The sequence below is a fragment of the Rhinoraja longicauda genome, chromosome 18 (assembly GCF_053455715.1).
Source record: "Rhinoraja longicauda isolate Sanriku21f chromosome 18, sRhiLon1.1, whole genome shotgun sequence".
NCBI lineage: Eukaryota > Metazoa > Chordata > Chondrichthyes > Rajiformes > Arhynchobatidae > Rhinoraja > Rhinoraja longicauda.
This window is the reverse complement of record NC_135970.1, coordinates 32997414-33024881: the sequence shown is the minus strand read 5'-3', so window position 1 is coordinate 33024881 and position 27468 is coordinate 32997414. Positions and strand designations below refer to the sequence as shown.

The 27468-nt window shown below is 49.8% G+C and overlaps 1 protein-coding gene across 8 annotated transcripts; it reads left to right on the top strand.

The window, feature by feature from the left end:
- Positions 1 to 572: 572 nt before the first annotated feature.
- On the top strand, positions 573 to 26798 carry bdnf (brain-derived neurotrophic factor). Of its 8 annotated transcripts, none has more exons than XM_078414856.1 (2): positions 573 to 588; positions 25866 to 26798. In XM_078414856.1, the coding sequence occupies exon 2, from the start codon at positions 25887 to 25889 to the stop codon at positions 26613 to 26615; it is 729 nt and encodes a 242-aa protein (XP_078270982.1). In that variant the 5' UTR covers positions 573 to 588; positions 25866 to 25886; the 3' UTR covers positions 26616 to 26798. The 8 variants fall into 8 exon arrangements, with proteins under 8 accessions (XP_078270982.1, XP_078270977.1, XP_078270974.1 ...); XM_078414851.1 differs by lacking the exon at positions 573 to 588 and adding an exon at positions 894 to 996; XM_078414848.1 differs by lacking the exon at positions 573 to 588 and adding an exon at positions 1774 to 1937.
- Positions 26799 to 27468: the final 670 nt, after the last annotated feature.

The following is a 27468-nucleotide window of genomic DNA, read 5'->3' as shown; positions in this document are numbered from 1 at the left end:
TGGGGCCCTGTCTTTTGCATATAAACAATAGCAGGAGAATAGCAACAAGCATCAAAGGCTGTCTCTGCGCCTGTAATATTAGCATGCAGGGGAATTTCAGTCGAGGCCAATTGTCAACTCGTCCCCCTGTCTTGTTAAAGGCTCCTCACCTCCTCAATGCTCTTAGCCCCAAATTGCTCGACGCCAATATCACTCCCAACACGTCTCCGGAGAAACCCCCCCCCCCCAGTGTGTGTTTTATTCACGATTGGGGTTATACTTTGGCTTGGTGATATGGCGAGCTGCAGACTAATATGCCAGACGTGCCAACAGGTCGGAGTTTCTTTGAATGTGTGAATAAATGAATCAGTGTGTTTGTTTGTTTACGCGTATCCATTCAGCCACTTGCCCTCGTGTTCGGTCTGATTGAGTGGCTATCTGTCTGAGCCCTCGGCGTTATTTTGTGGATGTTCATCATTTGACTTGTTTACGAGGTCCTGTGTAAAGTCTACATTTGCGCCACGGGCTATATAAACCGCGCTAGCTGCCACCTGCATCTGTCAGCATCCATGCTTGCAGACATTGGCACTGCATTGGAGGCTGGCTTTGGTGAGTATTCTCCAACAGGCGAGTTGTTAGAATATCTGTTAAAAGAAAGTGCAATTCACCGCGTTGCAAATAACTTGACTGTTTCAAAGTATGATCTCAACAAAGTGTTTGTTCCAGCACTAAATGTATCTAAACAACGTAGAGGGATGTGTCTCGTAGCTGGTTGGTTGGCGAGTATGTGATATTATGGATCTTTCTGTAAGCCACCCAAACCATGCACAACCCAATACGTCTATATGGGTTATTACTCATATTTAAATTCACGTCATCCCCAAATCTAGGAGATATTGCCATTTTGGATTCTCTGGTAATTGAGTTTGATTCTTAGAGCGATCGCCAGAGTCGGGACTCAAGAGCAGAACCGCCACAGGTTTGATCACCTGTAATAAAGCCCGCATCTTTCTGCCGGTAAGTTACAAGGCCGCCTACTTTGACAGACGAGTGAATGGAAAAAAACATGTTTTCTTTTTAAGCAACTCACAGATGTTTATTATTTTTTCACGATTGGCGTCTCGGTGCCAAGGGAAGTTCTACCTTAGCCCGGGCAAGGCGGGTGGCAGCGGGTTTTTGCTGCCCGCGGGGTGGGGTTACCGGCGACAAACTTTTTTTTCTTGGAAGAGAAGGTGTTTTCGCTTCGCATGTAGCGTTGTGGGCACGTTTGTAGATGGGCTGACGTGATTGTTGCTTCTTGCAACAGGCGCTGCTAAATCTGGGTCGCAAAGTCGACTCTATGAGAGGGGAACCTTCCAAATGTGCAATACCTCTGTCGGCTAGCGTGCGCGAAACATTAAAAGAGTAAACTGCTCTCTTACCTGTCCTACATCATTCCCCAGTTGACCAGCGGAGACCTGCTCCAGCTCGCTGCTTGGGGAGCCACGTGTCTGAAAGTTTAAGTTATACTGCACTTTTAAAACCCGAACAAAGTTTTATTTTAAAAATAGGGTTGGCAATTTAAGTCAGACCCAGCGTGCCTGGAAGTGTCGGTGTGTTAAACAAAGCGGTGTGTTGTACCTGGTGGCTCGCTATCTCCAAGAACAATTATTCCGTAATTCATCAGAGTCACGTAAGACCCGAAACGCATCTGAGCGTATGCGTTGCGTAAATGTGCAAGTTTAAATCACCTCTGTCTGTGTACGTCTGTCTTGTAGTCACTGAGGTGTCGGTAGTTTAAGCTGCGGATATTGCAGAGGGTTATTACATTCATAAGTCACACTAGTGGTGGGCGATTCGCTGTGGAAGCAGAAGTTCGCATGATGACTTCAAACAAGATACATTGCATTGCAGCCTCTGTCGGAGAGACTGGGTTTTAAGACACCTCGCTACCCCTGGGTAACCAACCACAAGCCATGGTGAGTAAAAACAGCAGAGGAGGGGAGAGGGAGAGGGGTGGGGAGACAGTGGAGGGAGGGGGAGGGGGAGGGGGAGGGGAGGTGGGGTTGCGGGTGTAATCGCGGCCGCTGTCATCATTAGTAATCAGATCAGAGGATAAGCGATGCTCGCGAAGATCTGGGGGAGTATTGGAAATGGAATCCCCGAGTTGAATTAAAACACTTCCTCTGAATTAGAGCCAGTCACGTCCTCCTGATAAAATTGGAGATAATTAGGTTTGAGTTGAATTAATGCTGTGGATGTTTCTTGGCGAGGTGCAGCGGGCGACATGTGATTAGATATTATTATAAGATATCTTCTTTTTTTTTTGCCAAAGCTGTCTTCATGTGACCGTGCGTGGGCAAGTAATGCACTAAAAGCAACAGCGAACGAGCCGCGTGTTGTCAAAAGATAGATTTTATCAGGAGAGGGGGAAGAGGAGAGAGGGCAAATCTCTGCTCAATGGTCCTTGACGCGGTACTGAGAGTTTGCGTATCAGCACTAGAGACAGCGAGTTGGTGCCTCACAGCGAGTTGGTAGCCCAAAATAACGCGTCATCCGTGGCAATTGCCTTATAAGAGAGAGAGGGAGAGAGAGAGATTTCAATCTAAAATCTGCAAAAGCTGACACGGTTACTACGAGACGGCGTACGGCTCTATCACGCGTCACATCGCTGCCAATTGGGTTGTGGCCGCGAACTGAGGAAGTTGTCAGCGATGCATGGGAATCTTCAATGAATGAAAACAGCCAGGTGAACAAGGCTCAACTTTCTGAAGTCCAAGTGTTGATTGGGATGCACTAGGTCGGTGGCGGTGGATCAGAGACGGGTAGGTAAACCGCATGCACTGTGTCTGAGGAAGGGTCTCGACCCGAAATGTCGCCCATTCCTTCTCCCCGGAGATGCTGCCTGTCCCGCTGAGTTACTCCAGCTTTTTGTGTCTATCTTCGGTCTAAACCAGCATCTGCAATTCCTTCCTACACATTGCACGTCACTCAGTTCTACCAGATAACCCGCATTGAAACGGCGATTGTGTAGGAAGGAACTGCAGATGCTGGTTTAGACCGAAGGCAGACAGAAAATGCCGGAATAAACTCAGCGGGACGGGCAGCATCTCTGGAGAGAAGTGTTTCTTTCACTTGAATCGCGCCGTAGTGTTATTTCAGTAAAGATATGCGGACAGAAATGCTGGAGTAAACTCATCGGGACAGGCTGCATCTCTGGAGGAAAAGGAGTAGGTGACGTTTCGGATTGGAACCCTTCTTCAGGTTGAAAGTGGAAGTGGAGGGAGGGAGGGGGGGGGGGTGTGGTGGTGGGGATAAACTAGAGGCGATAAAAGGCCAGAACAAATCAGGGCTGGCACTGGAACATCAGTGGAAACGCGCCACCAGTTTTGGTTCTACTTTGGGTGCAAACCCCAAGAATGATTGAATCTTCTCGACACCAAAATAGCCCTGATCATCCTGCGACCTGAAGAAGGGTCTCGACCCGAAACCTCACACCTATTCCATGTTCTCCAAAGATGCTGTCTGTCCCGCCGAGTTACTCCATCATTTGTGTCTATCTTCGGTGTAAACTAGCATCTGCAGTTCCTTCCTACACATTTAGACCTGTTTACCTGTAAGTTGAGACAGAAAGTGATTTATTTGACCCCCCCCCCCTTTAGATTTGCTGTGTTTTATGTGTTGTGTGTGTTGTCACTGGTGTGTGAGTTGGGTTCGCGGTGGTTGGCGTGTGTGCCGGCCGGTTACTGAGGGGGTTCGGCTCTCGCCCCTTGCACACGCCCTTGCACACTTGCACATTGCACTCTTGCACATTGCACACTCGCTCATTGCACACCACTGTCCATTGCATACCCCAGCCCACTATACACTCGGTCGTTGCACGCCCGCCCGTTGCACACTCACCACTTGCACACTCCCCGCTTGCACACTCGCCAATAGGACGCTCGGTCATTGCTCGTCCCTGACCATTGCAGCACCTGCCCACAACACACTCGCCCTTGCACACCATCCCTTGCACACTCGCCCATTGCTCATGGAGCCGGCGCTGACGCCGCGGTGAGTTGCACGGGGGTTCCGCGCTGTCGGCCGCGTCACTGCGGATCCGCTGCCCGCCCGCGGCAGAACCGAGCTGAGCCGAGCTGAACCGAGCCGAGCTGAGCTGAGCTGAGCCGACCTGAGCCGAGCTGAGCTGAGCTGAACTGAGCTGAGCTGAGCTGAGCTGAGCTGAACTGAACTGTGCTGAACTGAGCTGAGCTGAGCTGAGCTGAACTGAACTGTGCTGAACTGAGCTGAACCGAGCTGAGCCGAACTGAGCTGAGCTGAGCCGAGCCGAGCCGAGCGGAGCCGAGCTGAGCCGAGCTGAGCGCCCTCTCTCCCCGGCACCAGGGGCCACACGGGCACCGTCTAACCCGGTACAGGCGCCCGCCCGGGGCAAGCTGCCAATCCGCGCTGACTTCAGATGGACACAGAAACCTGGAGTAACTCAGCGGGACAGGCAGCATCTCGGGAGAGAAGGAACGGGTGACGTTTCGGGTCGAGACCCTTCTTCAGACTGGGAGTCAGGGGAGAGGGAAACGAGAGGCATAGACGGTGATGTAGAGTGGTCCGCGCTAACTTCAGTCCGGGGCAGGTGATGCCCGCAAACCAAAATCAATGCAAAGAACAGTTCTCTGTAAAAGATGACATGTCCTGGAATGTTTCATAGAGAACGTCTGGTGGGGAATGGCGGTAGCCCGGTAACGGCGAGCTGGACTCAACCCTCGCCCTGCGACGAGGTTAGATTTAGCTCTTAGGGCTAACGGAATCAAGGGATATGGGTACAAGGCAGGAACGGGGTACTGATTTTGGATGATGAGCCATGATCACATTGAATGGCGGTGCTGGCTCGAAGGGCAGAATGGCCTCCTCCTATATTCTCGTTTCGAAAAAGGATGCCCCTCCCACTCCCCACAGCTCCCTGTTGAACTTCAGATACTCTCTCTCTCTCTCTCTCTCTCTTTCTCTCTCTCTCTCTCTCTCTCTCTCTCTCTCTCTCTCTCTCTCTCTCTCTCTCTCTCTCTCTCTATATATATATATATATATATATATATATATATATATATATCCCTTCCTTCCCAACGAGTTCATTTTTCTCTGCTCTTGTGCTAATTAATACTGGCCTCGGCAGCGGGTAGAATGGACCAAGGTACAGAAATGAGAATCAAAGCAACATATCTCTACTCTCCCTCTCCCACCCTGACTCTCAGTCTGAAGAAGGGTCTCGACCCGAAACGCCACCCGTTCCTCCTCTCCAGAGATGCTGCCTGTCCCGCTGAGTTACTCCAGCTTTCTGTGTCTATGTTCGATGTGAGCCAGCGTCTGCAGCCCCTGCCCACACGATAATGATCCCAGACCGCCTGTGCCACTGATCCGCACGGTTTGCGGGTATCCCGCTCGCTGGATGAACAGAAGACGGGGGTGTGGGGGGGGGGGGGGGGTCTCTTTCACACCAGCCCCTGATTGTGGGGGGGGGGGGGGAAGCGGCGCAGCGGAATGGGAATCCCCGGGCGCGAAGCCACAAAAGCTGCAATGACAGCAAAATGCTGAAGCAACTCAGCGGGCCGAGCAGCGTGTGTACGTGTGTGGGTGGGGGTGGGTGGGTGGGGGGGGAGGGGGGTAGGGGTGTGGGTGGGGGTGGGGGGGGTAGGGGTGGGAGGTGGATGGACCACCTTTAGGGGTCGGGACCATTCCTCAGACCCCAAAGGTCGCCTGCCTGTCCATTCCCTCCAGAGCTGCAGAGTTGCTTTTCCTTTTGCACTGGGCTGCAGCGGCCGGGTTGATTTTCTCAATGGGTCGCTGGGAGAGATGGGGACAGCGGGGGGTGAGGACACGGGAATCCCTGGAGCGAGTGGCCAGGCGTGGATGGCCGGGAGGTCGCTCTGCAAACTGGGCCTGGTTTGGAGGCGTGTGGCGGGGCTGGGCCGGCGGTGGAGCGGTGGAGCGGTACAGCCGGGGCGGCCGGTAACCGCGCTCGCATCCCGCCCGCTGCATCTACCTTCCCCGGAGCCGCCTACCCCGTCCAGTGGCTCTGCCCTTCCCATTGGCTTGGCTGTTGCCTTGGCAACCGGCCGTCGCTCCCAACCAATGGCCGTCCAGTCTCTGTGTCGGGAGGAACTGCAGATGCTGCTTCGGACCAGAGATAGTCACGGAGTGCTGGAGTAACGCGGCAGCATCTCTGGAGAGGACATGGACCAGGTGACGTTTCGGATCCAGACCCTCCTTCAGACTCAAGTGGGGTCTCGGCCCGAAACGTCACACAGTCCATGTTGCCTCCAGGGATGCCGCCCTGCCCCGCTGAGTTACTCCAGCATTTTGTGTCTATTTCTGGTGTAGGATTCCCACTTGGATCACTGACGACAGAAGTCCCCGACATCCACAGCTCGGCTCATTGTCACCACAGCGGAGTCCAACACGCACTCGCCGGTAAGGCAAGGCAAGGCAAGGCAAGGCAAGGCAAGGCAAGGCAAGAGACCAGAGTCTCGTGTCATCTCCTCCTCGCCGCCTCATAGAGTCTCGTCGTCTCATCTCCTACTCGCCGCTAAAGAAGTGTGTATGTTCTGCAAAAGTCTGCAGAGAGACACGAATAGCTGGAGTAACTCAGCGGGACAGGCAGCATCTCTGGACAGAAGGAATGAATGGGTGACGTTTCGGGTCGAGACCCTCTGACCAAGTCTGGACGGGTTGGGCAGGAAAGTGCACTTCAAGAGACAAGAGCGTTTAATTCACATTTTACCCAGATACAACATTGAAATTCTTGCTTGCAGCGGCACGACAGAATATGTAAATGTCACTCTGAGAGAGAATTTGTTCTTAGGATGGTCCCGACCCGAAACGTCGCCTATCCACGTTCCCCAGAGATGCTGCCTGCCCTCCTGAGTTAATCCAGCACTGTGTCATTTTTTATCATCTTTCCCTGGAGCCCAAACGAGATCCCTTTGACAGTGAGTCAAATGCTGATGTTAATCAGTCTGCAGATTAGACACAAAATGCTGGAGTAACTCAAGGGGACAGGCAGCATCTCTGGAGAGAATGAATGAATACGTTTATTGGCCAAGTATGTACACATACAAGGAATGTGCCTTGGTGCTCCGCTCGCAAGTAACAACACGAACATGCAGTAAACAATTAAGAATAAAGCATAAACCATTAACACATTAAGAATACAACATGTGAGGAACGATGCGATACGATAGAACTTTTATTCTAGGGTGGAAATAGGAAATAAAACACAAGACACATGAAACATGAAATTAAGGTGACGAGTGGAAAGGATTGTGGACGTGCAAAGATTGGGGGAGTCAGTCTCAGTCTACCCCACGACAGAAGGGGGAGGGGTTGTACAGTTTGATAGCCACAGGGAAGAAGGATCTCCTGTGGCGTTCTCTGCTGCACCTTGGTGGGACCAGTCTGTTGCTGAAGGTGCTCCTCAGGTTGACCAGTGTGTCATGGAGGGGGTGAGCTGTATTGTCCAGGATGCTCCGCAGTTTGAGGAGCATCCTCCCCTCCAAGACCACCTCCCATGAGTCCAACTCCGCCCCCCATGTTAATCCTCTTGGCGTCTGCGGCCTTCGCCCTGCTGCCCCAGCACGTTGGGTCGAGATTCTTCTTCATTCGGTGCCGCCGACAGCATTGGGGCGAGGGTGAAACTAACGCCCAGGGTGTAAATATCCGCGGGCGTTGAGAATCTGAAACCATCCTCCATTCACTGGCTTCCGGTCCACATACTGAGAGAATGAATCGCTCGCTTCAAACCCAGGATGCTGAGAACTATATTCTGCACTCTCTGTCTTCCCTTTGCTCTACGCATTGGACATGAGTTTGAAACGATTGTATTTATGTATCTGATCTGCTTGGAAAGCATGCAAGAGTTGTGAGTCTGTGGAATTCTCTGCCACAGAAGGCAGTGGAGCCCAATTCACTGGATGTTTTCAAAAGAGAGTTAGATTTAACTCTTAGGGCTAACGGAATCAAGGGATATGGGGAGAAAGCAGGAACGGGGTACTGATTTTGGATGATCAGCCATGATCATATTGAATGGCGGTGCTGGCTCGAAAGGCCGAATGGCCTACTCCTGCAACTATTTTTTTCTAAGTTTCAATCTAAAACAAAGTTTTCCACAGTACCTCGGTACACGTGACAATAATAAACCTCAACCTAACCCCCCAGAAATTGGTCAATAAAAACATTAAGTTGGTGTGGAAAAATGAACGCGTTTCATCAGAGGCAGGCAAAGATAGAAAACAGATTGGTTTTGAGTTGCAGAGAAAGGGGGCAGGGAGCAAGGTTTACCTCCGACGTGGAGAGGTGACTGAGGAACAGGACAGATAGATGCGGTGTAGCACAGGTGAGTGCATCACCTGCGAGAAACCCAGTGGAGACACAAGGAACTGCAGGTGCTGGAACCTTGAGCAAAGCAGCTGGTGCTGGAGGAACTCAGCGGGTCAGGCAGCATCTGTGGAGGGAATGGAGAGGCGACGCCTTTCGGGTCGGGACCCTTCTTCAGTCTTTGATCAGCCCGACCCGAAACATCGCCTGGCCATTCCCTCCACAGAAGCTGCCTGACCCGCTGAGTTCCTCCAGCACTTTGTACAATCACAAGGCTCCTGTTATTCAATCAGTCACTGGGTTGCCATGTGGTATCTGCAGGGAGCAGGGTGGCACGGTGGCACAGCGGTAGAGTTGCTGCCTTGCAGCGCCAGAGACCCGGGTTTGATCCTGACTACAGGTGCTGTCTGTACGGAGTTTGTACGTTCTCCCCGTGACCTGCGTGGGTTTTCTCCGGGATCTTCGGTTTCCTCCCAAACTCCAAAGACGTACAGGTTTGCTGGTTTAAACCGAAGATAGACTCAAAAAAGCTGGAGTATCTCAGCCGGACAGGCAGCATCTCTGGAGAGAAGGAATGGGTGAAGAAGTTTCTCGTCCCGAAACGTCACCCATTCCTTCTCTCCAGAGATGCTGCCTGTCCCGCTGAGTTACTCCAGCTTTTTGTGTCTATCCAAAGTAATTACAATTTAACTCGGATGCCAATTATTAACATTTAGTAAGATCGTGCTTCAAGATACGTTTTTTTAAATTTTGGACCTCAGAGAGTTAAAATATTTTCCTCGTCTTCTGCAAAAACACGGTGGTGCCGTGGGTAGAGTTGCTGCCTCACAGCGCCAGAGACCCGGGTTCGATCCTGACCTCGGGTGCTGTCTGTGTGGAGTTTGCACGTTCTCCCTGTGACCGCGTGGGTTTCCCCCGGGCCCTCGGGTTTCCTCCCACGACCCAAAGACGTGCCGGTTTGTAGGTGAACTGACTTCTGTCAAATTGTCCCCCGAATGTGTGTAGGAAGCGATAGCGGGCTAACGTAGAACTGGTGTGCGGGTGATCGATGGTCTGTATGGGAGCGGTGGGCCGAAGGGCCTCGTTCCATGCTCTACCTCTAAACTGAGATAGATCGAGGTGTGCGAGAAAATATCTAGAATGCATCTAACGGCGTATAAAAACGGCTCAAATGCGACTAAAAAAAACAGATTAGCGGGTCAGGAATTAATGACAATTCATGGCAAGGCTTATAGCATTAAAGTACTGCCCAATGTTTATTGAAATGGTGCTAAACCAGATTTTTGTTGCCAAAGTTAAGATCTGTGGGCAATGATTAAGCGGTGATGTGGGCGTGAGTTGGCTGGGAACGAGTGATGAATGAATGGATTCGGGTCGAGGCAGAGTTCAGAAGCAAACAGCCTCGGACTAAAGTAATGTCCGCCCAGACACACACACACACACACACACACGACTCCGTGTGACGCTTTGTTGCATTGACTGGTGTCGCCTGTTTACTGCGCTTGTTGCTCTACTCCCGGCGTTATAATGAATGTAGTTATTATAACCTGCGCCGCCGGTGATATTCTCGCCCGTCTGAAGTATCTTGATGGTCTACTGGGCATAAATCCTCCTTTCCACAGGTTCTCGGAAAAATATAATCCTCAGGGAGGTCAACTCATTCATTTTACAAGGGGCAACTTGACTTAATTTCATTCACTGTTTTGAAATCTGCCTCGAATATGGTTCTTACTTGAAGAGTCGGCCAATTTAGATTTAATTACCGGTCAGGTGAATTGGCAACTGCATTCAAGAGAGAGCTAGATAGAGCTCTTAAGGATAGCGGAGTCAGGGGGTAATGGGAGAAGGCAGGAACGGGGTACTGATTGAGAATGATCAGCCATGATCACATTGAATGGTGGTGCTGGCTCGAAGGGCCGAATGGCCTACTCCTGCACCTATTGTCTATTGTCCTTCTCAACAACCACCTCAGAGGTAAATACCTGGTTACCAAAAACATGCAACATGGAACATAGAACATAAAACAGTACAGCACCAGAACAGGCCCTTCGGCCCACAATATCCATGCCTAACATGATGCCAAGACCAACTCTTATCTGCCTGTACATGATCCATATCCCTCCATTCCTGCATATCCATGTGCCTGTCCAAAAGACTCTTAACGCCACTATCATATCTGCCGCCACCACAAGCCCTGGCCGCGTGTTCCAGGCACCCACCACCCTCTTTGTAAAAAATATAAAATAGTGTTTTAAACTATCTGGGGGTTTTTTTCATCCTGGGAAAAGGGTTCTGTCTGTCGACCCTCTCATGGTTGTACATACTTCTATCCGTACCTATTTCTTTGTAACATCAACAATTTGATGAATCACACGTGGCCATTGTCATAGAGTGATACAGCGTGGAATCAGGCCCTTCGGCCCAACTTGCCCAAACCGGCCAACATGTCCCTGCCCGCTCTCAGCCCATATCCCTTTTAACCAGTGCGATCCACTTACCTGTCCAAATGCCTCTTAAACATTGTGATAGTCCCAGCCTCAACTACCTCCTCCGGCAGCTTGTTCCATGCACCCACCACCCTTTGTGTAAAAAAAGTCACCCCTCAGATTCACATTAAATCTTTCCCCCGTTCACCTTAAACCTAGAGATTTTAAGCCATAACCATGATTTACGTAGAATTGCCATAAATAAAAGCGTCTTTTTTTTCAGTAGTTCCTTTATTTGATTATATATATTTATCAATCGTACATATGTATAAATATATTGCAGAACATTTGGGCTAAGGGAGTTGCTTTGGGATTCCGGGTGGGGAGTGGATCATAATATCACGGTCAGCATCCAGAACAAAGGTGGGAAATGTGCAAGATGATATTTGAGGTGTATTTTCTATGCAGTTGGTCTTAAGCTAATCGATAGCAGCATCTGTGCCACGGCCATGGAACGTGCAAACTGTTCCTATCACAAACATCCCAATCATCTTTGCATTCAGCTACAATAATGTAACTATGACCAGCGTGTCTTAATAAAGCGAATGACGTCACTTGACCAAGTTTGGGCAACGACGAACAGTAAATTCCAACAACAAGACACAAGAACACTTAGTTGTCATGTGGACCGAAACGGAACAACTACATACTTGAGGACACAAGGAACTGCAGGTGCTGGTTTACCAAAAAAAAAAAGACACAACGTGCTGGAGTAACTCAGCGGGTCAGGCAGCAGCTCTGGGGAAAAGGGATGGTTGACGTTTCGGGTCGAGACCCATCTTCAGACTATCTGACGATCCGACCAGAAATCGTCCCTTATCTCCAGAGATGTTGCCTGACCCGCTGAGTTACTGAACTTTGCGTATTTCAAAAAATGAAATTATTACTTTGAGCAACGTAACAGGTGTGTACACACAGTCCTCAACAATAAAACAAAAAAGGACTTAATTGATGAAATCGACGTTTGTGCTTATTTTATAATTATAACTCGTTAAAGGTACGTAGAGAGTCATAGAGTCATAGAGTGATACAGTGTGGAAACAGGCCCTTCGGCCCAACCTGCCACATTGGCCAACATGCCCCAGCTACACTAGTCCCACCTGCCCGCATTTGATCCATATCCCTCCAAACTTGTCCTATCCATGTACCTGTCTAATTGTTTCTTAAACGTTGGGATAGTCCCAGCCTCAACTACCCCCTCCGGCAGCTTGTTCCATACACCCACCATAGAAACACAGAAACATAGAAAATAGGTGCAGGGTGAGGCCATTCGGCCCTTCGAGCCAGCACCGTCATTCATTGTGATCATGGATGATCATCCACAATCAGTAACCCGTGCCTGCCTTCTCCCCATATCCCCTGATTCCGCTAGCTCCAATAGCTATGTCTAACTCTTATATTCGTCCAGTCAATTGACCTCCACTGCCTTCTGTGGCAGAGAATACCATAAATTCACCACCCTTTGTGTGAAAAAGTTACCCCTCAGATTCCTATTAAATCGTTCCCCTTAAACCTATGTCCTCTGGTCCTCAATTCACCTACTCCGGTCAAGAGACTCTGTGCATCTACCCGATCTATTCCTCTCATGATTTTCTACAGAGGATGCGATTGAGCGGGGCAGGGAAAGACAGTGGAAACAGGGGAACTGCACGTGCTGGTTTACAAAACAAGGCACAAAGTACTGGAGTAACTCAGCGGGTCAGGCAGCATCCCTGGAGAACACGGATAGGTGTCGTTTCTGGTCGGGACCCTTCTTCAAGAATGAAAGTTGGAATTGTGAAGCTGGAACTGAATGCTTGGCCAGCTAATTAATTTTACATTATTCGTCAGACAATGATGAATCGTGAACCAGAAAAGTGATCTATTTAAGTGGTGTCAAAATATGCCCAGACCTTAGCGAGGGGTTTTACGTGGGAGTCGCAATTATTACTTTGCGGAAGTGTTAATTGGCAATGAGGTATCAACACCAGATTGGGGCGCAGGTTTGAAACATTAAATAAATAAATAAATAAATGACTAAGTATCCCCGCCGGGTGATCATGTGGGCTCGCGTCGGAGTTATTCAATATTTGGTGAGGGTTTTTTTTTTTAAAACAAGAATCACGTGAGAACTGGGTCGGTTCGCGTCACCGACTGTGTTTAACATATTGAGGGGTTTCCTCCCTCGTTTGAAGTGAAGAGGAGGGAGAGAGGAGAGAGGAGAGAGGGAGGGAGGGAGGGAGGGAGTGAAGGCGCTTCGCTCGCCTACAATGTACAACCAGCGCACACACACGGAGCGGCGGCGCGCCGGGAATATCAAATGCAACTTGTCTATATTGAGTATGGTATTACTCCACGCCCAATCCAGCATGTAGTTTCCGCTATCAATAATTTACCATCTACAGAAGGGGGACAAGTTGTCTCGGATCAAACAAAACCGAAGAGACGCGAAGAATTTGCAAATGAGCGTGTGTTGATGCAATTTCACACCGAGATTCTACAACGGTGGGTTCACGTTTAAAACACTTACTCCTGTTGTGGGTCGTATTATTTTGAGTGGAGTCTCAGCGAGATCCGTGTGGAGAGCCGGGCGAATGTAGTTCAGGGGACTTTTGTGAAAGGGCGACTGTAAATCTATCACCGGCCTTCATTAATAAGACATGTGGTTATTAACTTGATTGAATTCTAAATACGACAACTACCAGGGGTCACTGTATCCGATGTAGTTCAAGTGCGTTTAGTCTGAATGCAATTCCAGAGACAAGGGAGCATTTAAACGTTGTTGATCTTGGAGACCTTTTGCAATTGACTAAATCAAACTAGTCTGAAGAAGTATTCTTAGGGCGAGAGATGATTGATTGAATGAACAAACACGCTTCTTATAAGCAGTCTCACTTGTAGATTGATTTAAAATCCCCAATTGTGGCATATCGGCTAATTCTTTCAACCCCCCCCCCCCCCCCCCCCCCCATCTGCCTTGGTGGTGTATGTGTGTATCTCCATGTGAGGGCTAGAATTCGCTGTATGGTAGAAGGTCCGTAAGTCTAGGCTCGGTGTTTATATCTCGTTGGCGCTACAGAAACCTATCAGTGTGTGTGTGTGTGGGTGTGGGTGTGTGTGTGTGTGTGTGTGTGTGTGTGTGTGTGTGTGTGTGTGTGTGTGTGTGTGTGTGTGTGTGTGTGTGTGTGTGTGAGTGTGTGTGTGTGTGTGGGGGGGGGGTGGGAGGGGGGTGTGGGGTGTGTGTGTGTGGTGTGTGTGTGTGTGGTGTGTGTGGTGTGTGTGTGTGTGTGTGTGTGTGTGTATGTGTGTGTAGACATGAAGGGGTCCTCTTTGTCCAGTGGCCAGTGTAATATTGCCTGCAGGAGGGCGAACGCCAGGTAAGCCTCACGGCGCATAACTCTTGAGATCTCATAAAGATTTTATAGGAAACCCGATGCGCGGCCGCGCCAGCGATCTCTCAGTGAGCGGGGAGTGGAGGGAGCCGTACAAAGCTCCCTCTCCCTGAACAAACGTGCTACTACTGCTCCTTCCACCAAGATGTGAAGCCCGGTCGGATTGATCTCGGACCTGCAGCGCGTAGCGGGTCCACGCTCAGACACTGCTGTCTGGGGATGTACTGAAGCGAGGGGGGGGGGGGAGATAAGGCGTCAGGCGGGGGGCTTCGTGTCTACGGGCGATTTCTACGTAAAGGTCAGTAGCAATTATTAAGTGTTCCCTCATCTTGCGCTTGTTCCTACGTTACCAAGTGACCGACTGCTTCCAGACTAACGCTGGGGGTCGGACTGTCTACGCGGCGGGAGCTGCGGTCAAAGTTATGGTCAAAGTGCAACTTGTGAACCTTCTTAGTGATCGCCTCGCACCCCCCATCCCCGGACCAACGCACGGAACATTTCCGCACTCCCGCCTAGGTTTGAGCCAAGTTGTGGCGGGGGATTAGACGGGACTGTGTGTTCCAGTAGAGTCTAGTTTGGTCCCAGTTTGCACGGGATCTTTCCCAAACAGTGGGTATTGTAACCGACTAGGTACAACGACCACACACCGTGCCCCTGCTCCCCCCTTGTGTGTGTGTGTGTGTTTGTGTGTGTGTGTGTGTGGGGGGGGGGGGGTGTGGGGTGTGTGTGTGTGTGTGTGCGGGTGTGTGTGTTTGTTTGTGCGGGTGTGTGTGTGTGTGTGTGTGTGTGTGTGTGTGTGCGGGGGTGTGTGTGCGGTGGGGGGTGTGTGGGGGTGTGTGTGCGTGTGTGTATGCGTGTGTGTGTGTGTGTGGGGGTGTGTGTGTGTGAATATGTAAATAAATACTCGGACACAATCATTCAGGTTTAGTTACCTGATGTTTGAAGAATGTCAGATATCTGTGGGGCCCAACGACCTCCTGCAAAGCGAGAGCGGGCTCAAGCGCGATCAACACTGCCCCCGTGTGGTGGTCGGCGGCTCTGCCCGGGGCAAGGGGTCTGGGTCGGTTATGTGTAAAGGCAGATGCTGGACACCGAAGACAGACACAAAACGCTGGAGTAACTCAGCGGGACAGGCAGCATCTCTGGGGAGAAGGAATGGGTCGAGACCCTTCTTCAGACTGAGAGTCAGGGGAAAGGAACCAGAAACGTCACCCATTCCTTCTCTCCAGAGATGCTGCCTGTCCCGCTGAGTTACTCCAGCATTTTGTCTCTATCAAGATCGGTTAGTTATCGACCCCCGGCGCTTGGGAGCAACGACTCCACAGATGGGTAGACAACTTGGAAGTGTAGAAAGGCGTTCTGGGTGCGGTTTTACAACGAAGACACGAAATGCTCAAATTTCTCTAATGTCGAGTACTTGAAAACGCACACCGCCAGATTCAGGGCAGTTTCTGCCCAGCTGTTATCAGGCAACCGAATCATCCTACCACAACCAGAGAGCAGTCCTGGACTACTAGTATAAGAAAATAACTGCAGATGCTGGTACAAATCGAAGGTATTTATTCACAAAATGCTGGAGTAACTCAGCAGGTCAGGCAGCATCTCGGGGGAGAAGGAATGGGCGACGTTTCGGGTCGAGACCCTACATCAGACTGAAGAAGGGTCTCGACCCGAAACGTCACCCATTCCTTCTCTCCCGAGATGCTGCCTGACCTGCTCAGATACGCCAGCATTTTGTGAATAAAGTCCTGAACTACGATCTACCCTCGGACTATCTTTGATCGGTCATTGCTGGCTTTACTTTGCACTTACTGTTATTCCCTTATCATGTAAATGGCTCGATTGTAATCATGTATTGTCTTCCCTCATTCCCTCATTCCCTCCCTCCGTCCCTCCCTCCCCCACCCTCGTCCCCTCGCTAATTTCACCTTGTATACTCCTATCGTTATCACCCCGTCCCCAGCCAACAATGGACCAGCTCCACCTTTCCTGAGTCATCGACGCAGACTCTGTTTCGTTCCGTGGCTTCCCGTACCTCGAGTTTCCCCCACCCTGACTTTCAATCTGGTGGAGGGTCTCCACCCGAAACGTCACCTATTCCTTTTCTTCGGAAAACTTGGAAGGACAGAACCCAAAACTCAAATGCGTTTTGTAGGATGGAGCTGGTTTACACCGTAGTAACATGCTGGAGTAACTCAGCGAGACAGGCAGCATCTCTGGAGAAAAGGAAGAGGTGACTTTTCGGGTCGAGGCCCTTCTTCAGACTCTATAGTCAGGGGAGAGGGGACACTGGAGGTATGAAAAGGTACAGAATAAATCCGAGACGGCGCCGGTGAGCGAGGAAAGGCGAAGCCCACAACGGTCCATTGGTGGCTGTGGGAGAGGTGATAACGAAGGGGTACATGGATGCGAACATTGGAACTAGCAGCACGGCCAGAACGGCGAGAAAGGGGAATGTAAGGGTTACTTGAAATGAGAGAATTCGACATTCATACCATTCATACTCTAACGTATTGGTCGGAAGATGGTTTTTATTCAAACATTTCTAACTAAAACTGTTGCTCGATGTGAGAGCGGATTGACGGGTGTGAGAGAGGATTGACAGATGTGAGAGGGGATTGACAGATGTGAGAGGGGATTGACAGATGTGAGAGGGGATTGACAGATGTGAGAGGAGATTGACAGATGTGAGAGGGGATTGACAGATGTGAGAGGAGATTGACAGATGTGAGAGGGGATTGCACGGGTCATTACCCTGTGAAACGCCGAAGCGCTGTATGAAGGCAATTCCAAAACAACATGCTGCAAATGGGAGAGGCGGAGAGACAAAGGAAGTATGTAAGAAGGAACTGTACAGGCTGATTTAAACCGATACAAACAAAAACCTGTAGTAGCTGGAGTCTGCAGAAGGGTCCAGACCCGAAACGTCACCTATCCATGTTCCCCAGAGATACTGCCTGACCTGCTGAGTTACTCCAGCACTCTGTGAAACGTCACCTATCCATGTTCTCCGGAGATGCTGCCTGACCCGCTGAGTTACTCCAGCACTTCGTATAGATCTTCGCTTCAAACACAAGGAATACACACATTCCGTGTAGCATTGCAGGAGAGGACGGAAGATCCGGGCGGCAGGTTGACTTTGTGTGTGTGTGTGTGTGTGGGGGGGGGGGGGGGTTGGGTAAAGATTCATGAAGGGTAGGTAGACACAAAACACTGGAGTAACTCAGCAGGTCAGGCAGCATCTCTGGAGAGAAGGAATGGGTGACGTTTCGGGTCCAGACCCTTCTCCAGTTTAAGGCAAGTTATGACTTAGGGCGAAGCTGTTGTAGAGTTGCTGCCTCACATCGCCTGAGACCCGGGTTCAATCCTGACCTCGGGTGCTGTCTGTGTGGAGTTTATACGTTCTCCCTGTGACCGCGTGGGTTTCTTCCGCTTTCCCCTCCTACATCCCAAAGACGTGCGGGTTTGTAGGTTAATTGGCTCTCTGTAAATTACCCCCTCGTGTGTGCAGGGAGTGGATGAGAAAGTGGGATAACGTAGAACTGGATTGATGGTCGACATGGGCTCGGTGGGCCGAATGGCCTGTTTCTATGGCCGTATCTCTAAACTAATGCTGATTACTAATACTAATAATTCCTTCTCTCCTGGGATGCTGCCTGACCTGCTGAGTTACTCCAGCATTTTGTGAATAAATACCTTCGATTTGTACCAGCATCTGCAGTTATTTTCTTACACTAATACTAATACTAATACTGATACTCTAAACTAATACATCGGGGGCTGCAGTTCGCGTGGGAGGTCCACTCTCTCTCTGTGTCTCTCCGTGCGCCGGGTGAAAGCCGAGAGATCAAGTTGTTGAAGAAGGGAAGTAGATGCCAATCAGACGGATTTAAATTTAGAAAGTCCCGGCGACAATGACGCAAGTCCAGAGCTGCGTGTCTGAATAAATAGCATCCATCATCTGAAATGTAAATGTGTTAGTGCTGCCCTGTGTCACCGCTCTGTATAAATACATCGCGCCATTCATAAATCGATGCAGGGGACGTGTATCATTCCCATTGTCAGGGTGCTGCGTCCTGTTCGCTGTTGACCCTGGCACATAATCAGTCTGAAGAAGGGTCTGGACCCGAAACGTCACCCATTCCTTCTCTCCAGAGATGCTGCCTGTCCCGCCGAGTTACTCCAGCATTTTGTGCCTGTCTCCGGTGTAAAGCAGCATGTGCAGTTCGTTCCCGCACATGACCTGGTCGGACACATGTTTGGATGGTCAATTCTGCTACTTAAGTGTCCGAAGGCGAGATGAAGGCACAGCGTCACCGTTGAGATTGGGTGCGACGCGCCCAGCGGGCGAGGAGATGTAACAGTGAGCGGGCATGAGATGCAAACCTCATGAAAGAATCATCTCGTCCATTCTGCGGGACACTGGGGGCTCCGCTCCTGTCCATATAGTCCAACTCCACACCCAACCCCCAGCCTCCATCCACTTTGCTCCATTTATAAAATATCAACTCCTTGTAGAAAATCGACCAAGCAACAAGGCGGGTAGGTGGGTCCGGTTGGCGTCTTTAACCATGCATACAACAACATGGAAAAGACGTGTGGACCGCAGGTCCCGACCAGAAACGTCACCGGTCCATGTCCTCCAGAGATGCTGCCTGACCCACGGAATTGCTCCAACACTGTATTTTATTTTATTTTTTGTAAACCAGCGCCTGCGGTTCCCTGTTTCTACGTGGACAGAGACATACATTGGAGAGGTTTGGAGGGATGTGGGCCAAACACAGGCAAACTAGCTGATGCAGATGTTTGACATGTACTGGTCAACCCCATACACAAACTCGCCGAACAGGCGAATAGGAGCAATATTTACAGCGGGTCAAAATGACATTGGGAGGCCTGACTCAAAGTTTGGGGAAAGAAGGTAGCACTAATTATTACTAACCCTACTCATTAGTACTAACTCTTGGTCTGACCCTTGAATCATGCCTCCCAATGTCATCTTGACATTAATTGAGGAAAGGAGTGAACGAGGAAAGAGAACTTGAGGAAGATGTGTTTTAAAGTACCATTGAGCCATCGATTGTACATGTCCAAATGTCTAAAAGACACTTAGATAGGTACATGCGCAGGAAATGTCTTGGAACGATATGGGCCAAGCGCGGGCAGGTGGAACTAGCGTGGATGGGGCATTGTTGGTCAGCATGGGCTAGTTGGGCTGAAGGGCCTCTTTCCCTGCTGTGAGATTCTATGGTTCCGTAACTCCAAGGTAACCCAAAGGTTCCCCAATCAGGGCTCATTTCTTGAACTAACGAGAAGGTTTCTAGAGATGCAGGTGATTGGTGTCACGGAAGAATCTGAACGCAGATGGGACGAGGTGACGGCGTCGGTCAACGAGGGCATGGGGTGATGGATCAACAGCAGCGAACTGGCTCGATTGTAAACCGAGGATAGGCACAAAAAGCTGGAGTAACTCAGCGGGACAGGCAGCGTCTCTGGAGAGAAGGAATGGGCGACGTTTCGGGTCGAGACCCTTCCTCAGACTGAGGGTCAGGGGAGAGGGAGACTAGAGATGTCCACGGTGATGCAGAGTTATAGAACAAATGAATGAAAGAAACGCAAGAAAATAACGACGATAAAGGAAACGGGCCATTCGTTGTTTGCTGTGGGCGAGGTGACAACGAGTTATAATGTATTCACGGGAGAGTTACATTTAGCTCTGAGGGTTAACGGAATCAATAGACAATAGACAATAGGTGCAGGAGGAGGCCATTTGGCCCTTCGAGCAAGCACCGCCATTCAATGTGATCATGGCTGATCATTCTTAATCAGTACCCCGTTCCTGCCTTCTCCCCTTACCCCCTGACTCCGCTATCCTTAAGTCATGGGATATGGGGAGCATGCCCATTTTGGATGATCAGCCATGATCACATTGAATGGCGGTGCTGGCTCGAAGGGCCGAATGGCCTCCCCTGCACCTGTATTCTATGTCTCTATGTTTCTATGTTTCTACGAGCAGTCGCTATGAGAGTGTGGACCAGAGGCGTTGTTCTTGTCAAGGATTGGATGAGGGTTTCTTTAAAAGAGGGCGGGACTGAGAAAGCCGCCGTAAAGTCCTGGTAGTTGGAAAATCTGCGGCGATCTCGCAAGTCGCCAGCAGAGGAGAGGTGGTGGCCGAGAGAGAAGGTGGTGGATACACAAGGAACCGCAGATGCCGGGATCTTGCGCGGAACACAGATTACTGGAGTAACTCAGCGGGTCAGGCAGCATCTCTGGAGAACATGGATAGGTGATGTTTCGGGTCGGGGCCCTTCTTCAGACTGATTGTAGTGGGGGTGGGGTGGGGTGGGGGGGGGGGATAAAGCTGGGAGAGAGGTGGGGGCAGGACAAAGCCAGGTGGACACAGGTGAGGGAGGGGATTGTTCGGCGGATGGATGGACAAAGGCCAGAGATTGGAATGAGACAATAGATGTGAGATATGGAGAGAAGTGGTAGGTGTGTCGGCCGCGGAGTGGGAGGGGGGTGGGTGGAAGGGGAGGGGGTGGTGGGAGAGAGGGAGGGGGGGGGGGAAGCGGGAACAAAGGAAGATTTCAGCATTCCCCTGTTTTAGCTGCCGGGCGGAATGATGGGTCGGTAAACCGCTGCCAAGGTGTGGTGAAATACTGCCGGGCTGGGATGCAGCACCTCCCCCGCTGGACCCACGGGGGAGAGGGGGGTGGGGGGTGGGATGGACCAGACCGGCGTTGTTCCCTCACCCCCAGCTCCTGGGGCAACGCCGCAAATCGACTGGCTGCTTTATAAACTTCCCCCACACACTCCGAGTGGAATGGACATGCTTTGGTCCGATGTAGCACACGCGATTAGAAACGTACAAACATAGAAAATAGGTGCAGGAGGCTGGCCATTCGGCCCTTCGAACCAGCACCGCCATTCAATATGATCATGGCTGATCATCCAAAACTAGTACCCCGTTCCTGCTTTCTCCCCGTATCCCTTGATCCCAAGAGCTGAATCTAACTCTCTCTTGAATACATTTCAATGCTGATTGTAGTGTGTCAAGATTGCTGCTAAACGTGATCTGCTAAATGTGACAATACTGGCAATGCTGTAGAACCAGTTACAAGTGATGCGGAAACTGTGCGGTGTTTTGGTTTAGTGCGTGGAATAAATGAAGAATGCCCATTGATGTAATGTACGGCGGCGTTTATGTTGGCTGGGGTTCACTCGGTAACATATGTTCTCAATGTAATGAAACATGACGCAGTAAATCATAATGTCCATTCCATTATTTATTCGGCCACATATTTTTCACCCAAGAATATTTGCCCTTTTTTTCCGATCGCGTTTGTGTCTCGCCGATAAATAGAATCCCCTCGATGGACACAGAGAGCTGGAGTAACTCAGTGGGTCAGGCAGCATCTGTGGAGAACATGGATAGGTGACGTTTCACAGAGTGCTGGAGTAACTCAGCGGGTCAGGCAGCATCTCTGGAGAACATGGATAGGTGACGTTTCACAGAGTGCTGGAGTAACTCAGTGGGTCAGGCAGCATCTCTGGAGAACATGGATAAGTGACGTTTTTGGGTCGGGACCCAAACGTCACCTACTCCTTTTCTCCAGCTTGCACCCCAGCGGTATGAATATTGACTTATTTAACTTCAAGTAACCCTTGCTTTCCCTCGCTCTCTCCATCCCTCCCCCTTCCCAGTTCTCCGACCAGTCTGACTGTCCCTGATTACATTTTATCACTGTTCGCTTTGTTGTCACGTTCCCCTAGCTAACAATGGCATATTCTACATTTTCCTGGAGCCGCATCTCTTTTGATGTCTCGTTTGCACACCTTACCCTTCCTTATCTCTGTTTCTCCCCTTTCCCCTGACTCTCAGTCTGAAGAAGGGTCTCGATCCGAAACGGCCCCCATTCCTTCTCTCCATAGATGCTGACTGTCCCACTTACTCCAGCATTTTGTACCTGTTTTCTGTATAAACCAGCATCTGCAGTTTCTTCCAACACAATAGAATCCCTCTGGCATGAATTTAGAATCCCCGTAGAATCCCATTAGCGTGGACTCGGTGGGTCGAAGGGCTTGTCTCCGTGCTATCTCTAAACTACACTAAACTCGTCCGCGAAGGGTCGATCACAAAACTGTTCACGTTTAAATGTATTAAAATTATTTGAATGTATCTTATCGCTGGTGGTCAGCCTTGTCGATGTGAGAAAGACGGGCAGATGGGATAATATAGTCAACCTTTAGCGAGCCAATCCTTGCAGTTGGCCCCTGTGTTGTCGCTAGTTACTGTCGCAGCGGGTAGAGTTGCTGCCTCACAGCGCCAGGTTCGATCCGGACCTCGGGTGCTGTCCGTGTGGAGTTTGCACGTTTTCCCCGTGACCTGCGTGGGTTTCCTCCGGGCGCTCCGGTTTCCTCCCACACTCCCAAAGATCCACCGGTTTGTAGGTTGGAGATACCAAGAACTGCAGGTGCTGGTTTACAGAAAAAGACACGAAGTGCTGGATTAACTCAGCTCTGGAGAACATGGACAGACTCCGAAGTACGGTCCCGATCCAAAGCATCGCCTTGTCATGTTCTCCAGAGATGCTGCCTGACCCGCTGAGTTATTCCAGCACTTTGTGTCGTTTGTCGGTTTGTGGGTTAATTGAGCTCTGTGAATAGCCCCTCGTGTGTAAATAGTGGATGAGAAAGTGGGACAACGTAGAACTAGTGTGAACAGGTGGTCGGCGTGGACTCGGTGGGCCGAAGGGCCTGTTTCCATGCTATATCTGTCAAATACACTAAACTCGTTATTAAACTCGTTACACCTACAGGTAGACACAAAATGTTGGAGTAACTCAACTCGAAAGATGCTGCCTGACCCGCTGATTTACTCCAGCATTTTGTGTCTACCTTCGATTTAAACCAGCTCCTGCAGTTTTCTTTCGTTACACCCAATGATTTATATAAACGACGGTGCCTCGTCTCATCGCCCAACCGCTCGCTCCACCTTCCCCAAACAAGATCCATTTACACATGGAAAATGTCCACCGGGATCACATTGCTTGTGGAAGTTTATTGAAGTTACTGTAACCGCATTGATCCCGACCTATCAGTGATTCAGCAGCATTTCTTCCACTCATTCAATGCACAGGATAGTGTTCGTGTGCGGGGATCGCTAGTCGGTGCGGACTCGGTGGGCCGAATGGCCTGTTTGGTCGAATGGCCCACAGGTTCGCAGTGGGAAATACCAAATAATGGGGTTACCCGCACCGAGAACTATAGAATGTTTCTGTGAACGTGTTTTGTAACGTGAAGGTGCCAGCATTATCTATGCCACGTTCAGTAACACTATTAACATGGAACACTGGGGCAGTGCGGCACAGGAACATGCCCTTCGGCCCTCAATGTCTGTGCTGAACATGACGCCAGGTTAAACTAATCTTCCCTGTCTGCACATAATCCCTTGCATATCCATGTGTCGTTCTAAAAGTCTTTCAAACGCCACTAATGTATCTGCCTCCATCACCAACCCCGGCAGCGCGTTACAGGCACCCACCACCCTCTGTGTAAAAACAAACTTGCCCCCACACATCTCCTCTCAACGTTGCCCATCTCGACTTGAAGCCCAGACCTGCAATATTTGATATTTCCACCTTGGGACATAGGTTCTTATTTACAAAAAAATAAATCCTTTTTTTTCATGATTGTTGCATTTGTCGTGGTCTGTGTTTCAAATTGGTCTTTCTGCCTGTCCTCAAATAAAATTTCCGTTGATGCTGAAGTTACTTCAGTATAAACAAGTTAGGACTTTACTGTAAATGTTGTATTTCCGGAATCTGCGATCAGTTGGAAGTATTTTTCTTGGAAAAAAAGTTTCTGAAGAGTCTGGTTTAATGTTTTATTCGACCTTACATATTCTATCCGGCAGACTAGTGTAGATGGGACATCTTGGTCGGCACGGGGAAGCTGGGCCGAAGGGCCTGTTTCCACGATGTGTCACTGACTTTATGGCTCTAAATGTAATTCGGTCAGTTGGAAAGTGCAAATACTCTGAAATTCAGCAACTTCCAACGTGTGTGGTCGGCGTGATATGGTTATTTATTCCCCCCCCCCCCCCCCTTCGTGTTTCGAAAGGCGAACATGTTACTTTTCCAAGTGTGGAAAATTTTCAATGTCTAATAAACTTTCAAGAGTGTGGGAAACTTTCCAACGTGTGTATAAACTTTTCGGCGTTATCGGTGTTCAGAGATCCTGTGCTCTGTGTTCAGACGCGAAAATGTTGATATTGGCGATTGATCCTTATCGATCGTGCTAAGAAAACGTCCCAGAAAACGTACCAGGAACGGTGGCGTTACACACACGTATTTACACGCGTTTCCTTTTTAAAAAAGTCATACTTATGAAAAAAACAATTAAGCGTTACTTTGTTGAATTCAGTGAATTGTAACTGCAGTTATTGAAAGAGAGCCAGACATCATTGATACTGGCATTAATCGGCACTTTTATTACTTGATATTAAAATATCTTGGTGCCGCTTGTGTGGTCAATAAATTAAATATAAAGGAGATGTGGGAGGGAGGGGGGAGACAAGATTGGAAATGACAAAGACCAGTGGGCACAGCTTTAAGGTGAAAGGAGATGTGCGGGGCAAGTGGTTTTACGCAGAGGGTGGCGGGTGCCTGGAACTCGCTGCCAGGGGGTGGTGGTGCAGGCAGATACGATAGTGGTGTTTGAGAGGTTTTGGATCGGCACATGGATATGCCGGGAATGGAGGGATATGGGTTATGTGTAGGTAGATAAGAGTTGGTCTTGGCATCATGTCCAGCACAGACATTGTGGGCCGAAGGGCCTGTTCCTGTGCTGTACTATGTTCGATAACCTTTACTATTTATGGGACAAATGCTTTCGGGAAATGTTAGTTTGCTGGAATAATATTAATTTGCAGCACGGTCTCGCAGCGGGTAGAGCAGATGCCTCACAGCGCCAGAGACCTGACCACGAATGCTGTCTGCGTGTGGAGTTGGCACGTTCACCATGTGACCGCGTGGGCTTTCTCCGGGTGCTCCGGTTTCCTCCCCACATCCCAAAGACGTGCGGGTGTGTCCGTTAGTTGGCCCTCTGTAAATTGCACCCTAGCGTGCAGGGAGTGGATGGGGAAACGGGACAACACAGAAGTAGCGTGACGAGCGATGGATGTTCGGCGTGGACTTGGGTGAGTTAAATCCAGGTTCGAACCCGGGTCTCTGGCGCCGTGAGACAACAACTCTACCAGCTGCGCCATCTGGGCATCTAGTAACCCGCCAACATCTGTAGGGTACAAACGTGAAATGCTGGAGTAACTCAGCGGGACAGGCAGCATCTGTGGAGAGAAGGAACGGGTGATGTTTCGGGTCGAGACCCTTCTTCAGACTGATCATCAATATTTTCCCACTTCTGAAAGACTGGATGGTTGCATGATTTTGCAATAATAATGGTTGCATGATTTTGCAATAATAATTATTTCATCGGGGCAGCAATAATTAATAATAATTATTGCAAAATAACGATTTTTATTATCAGTAATACTAACGTTATTGTTGTTGTTGTTGCTGTAACGTGGTGATTTGTATCATCAGTAATACTAACGTTGTTGTTGTTGTTGTTGTTGTTGTTGTTGTTGTTTTAACGTGGTGTTTCTTTCTTCTTGTCTCTCCAACAGTCCCGCCGGGTGAGCGGAGTAATGACCATCTTGGCCCTTGCTATGGTTATCTCATACTTCGGTTGTCCGCAAGCTGCCCCGATGAAAGAAGCCGGCGCCTCCTTCTACCCTGGGCGACCGGACGGGGGGAGAGACGGGATGAGCCCGGCCCGCGGACTGGGAGCGCTGGCTAACACGGTGGAACATGTACTGGAGGAACTGCTGGAGGTGGACGAGCCGGAGAGGGCGGCTGGCGACAGCGGCGGCGGCGGCAACAACAAGGACGGCGACCTGTACTCGTCGCGGGTCATGTTGAGCGGCCAGGTGCCTCTGGAGCCGCCTCTGCTCTTCCTGATGGAAGAGTACAGGAACTACTTGGAAGCGGCCAACATGTCGGCGCGGGTCAGGCGCCACTCCGACCCGGGCAGGAGAGGGGAGCTCAGCGTGTGTGACAGCATCAGTCAATGGGTGACGGCCGACAAGAAGAAGACCGCCGTGGACATGTCCGGCCAGACTGTCGGCGTCTTGGAAAAGATCCTCGTCCAGAACGGCCAACTTAAGCAGTACTTTTACGAGACCAAATGTAACCCCAAGGGGTTCACTAACGAAGGGTGCAGAGGTATAGACAAGAAACATTGGAACTCACAGTGTAGAACCAGCCAATCCTACGTGCGAGCTCTGACCATTGATAGTAGGAAGAAAATTGGGTGGAGATTTATACGGATAGATACGTCGTGTGTGTGTACACTAACCTTTAAGAGGGGGAGATAGTGAATTGGTGTATATAGATTTTATTGAGAAGTAATCTATTTGTATATATTACATACAGGGTAACTTATTTCGTCGAGATGATACAGAAAACAAATTTTATGGACTGCATGTATAAATGAAGTTTATACCGTTAAAAAAAAAAAGTGGTTTTACGGTCTATTTATTGAACATGTTCATGGCCCGAGGAAGTCGGGGGGGGGGGGGGGGGAGGGGGAGGGGGGGGAGAGGAGAAAGAACCATTTCGCGCACAAACCAACCAAGCCTGTATCACATTCTTCAGAGTATCGTGGCTTGTTGCGTGACGTTGCCAAGACTTGACCCGAAAGTTTAAACGAAAAGTAATAATAATGATAATTGCATGCTGCTGCGATGGTTCGGTTCCAACCTGTCCATTGGAAAGTCCAAGATACCATCCGTTTACATTCGCCAGTAAGTGGTTATACTCCTTATTAGTATTATCTTTGTTGATTGCTTTGCCGTCTACCCATGGCGTTGGAATTAAAAAAAGTCAAGGTGCTGTCATCAATCTTTACTAGTTTTTATTTTATTCCCCTGGGATTTACATCAACAAGTCAACTCGAGCCGTTCAACGCACCGTTTCACTTGTAACTGGATTTGTTGGCTGTTAAGCCTTAAAAAAAATCCATTGCTTTACACACAGTCAGACGTGCAGGGCAACGTGCAGCTTGGGGAGGGGGGAGGTGGGGGGGGGGGGTACAGATCTCATCCAGCATCCATTCATGCAACTAAAGCCGGCAGACCACGCGGACGAGGGGGGGGGGTGGGGGAGGGGGGTCAGTCATCTGAACTTCACTAGCTGAATATGTTATACATATTGCCTCTATTGTGTATT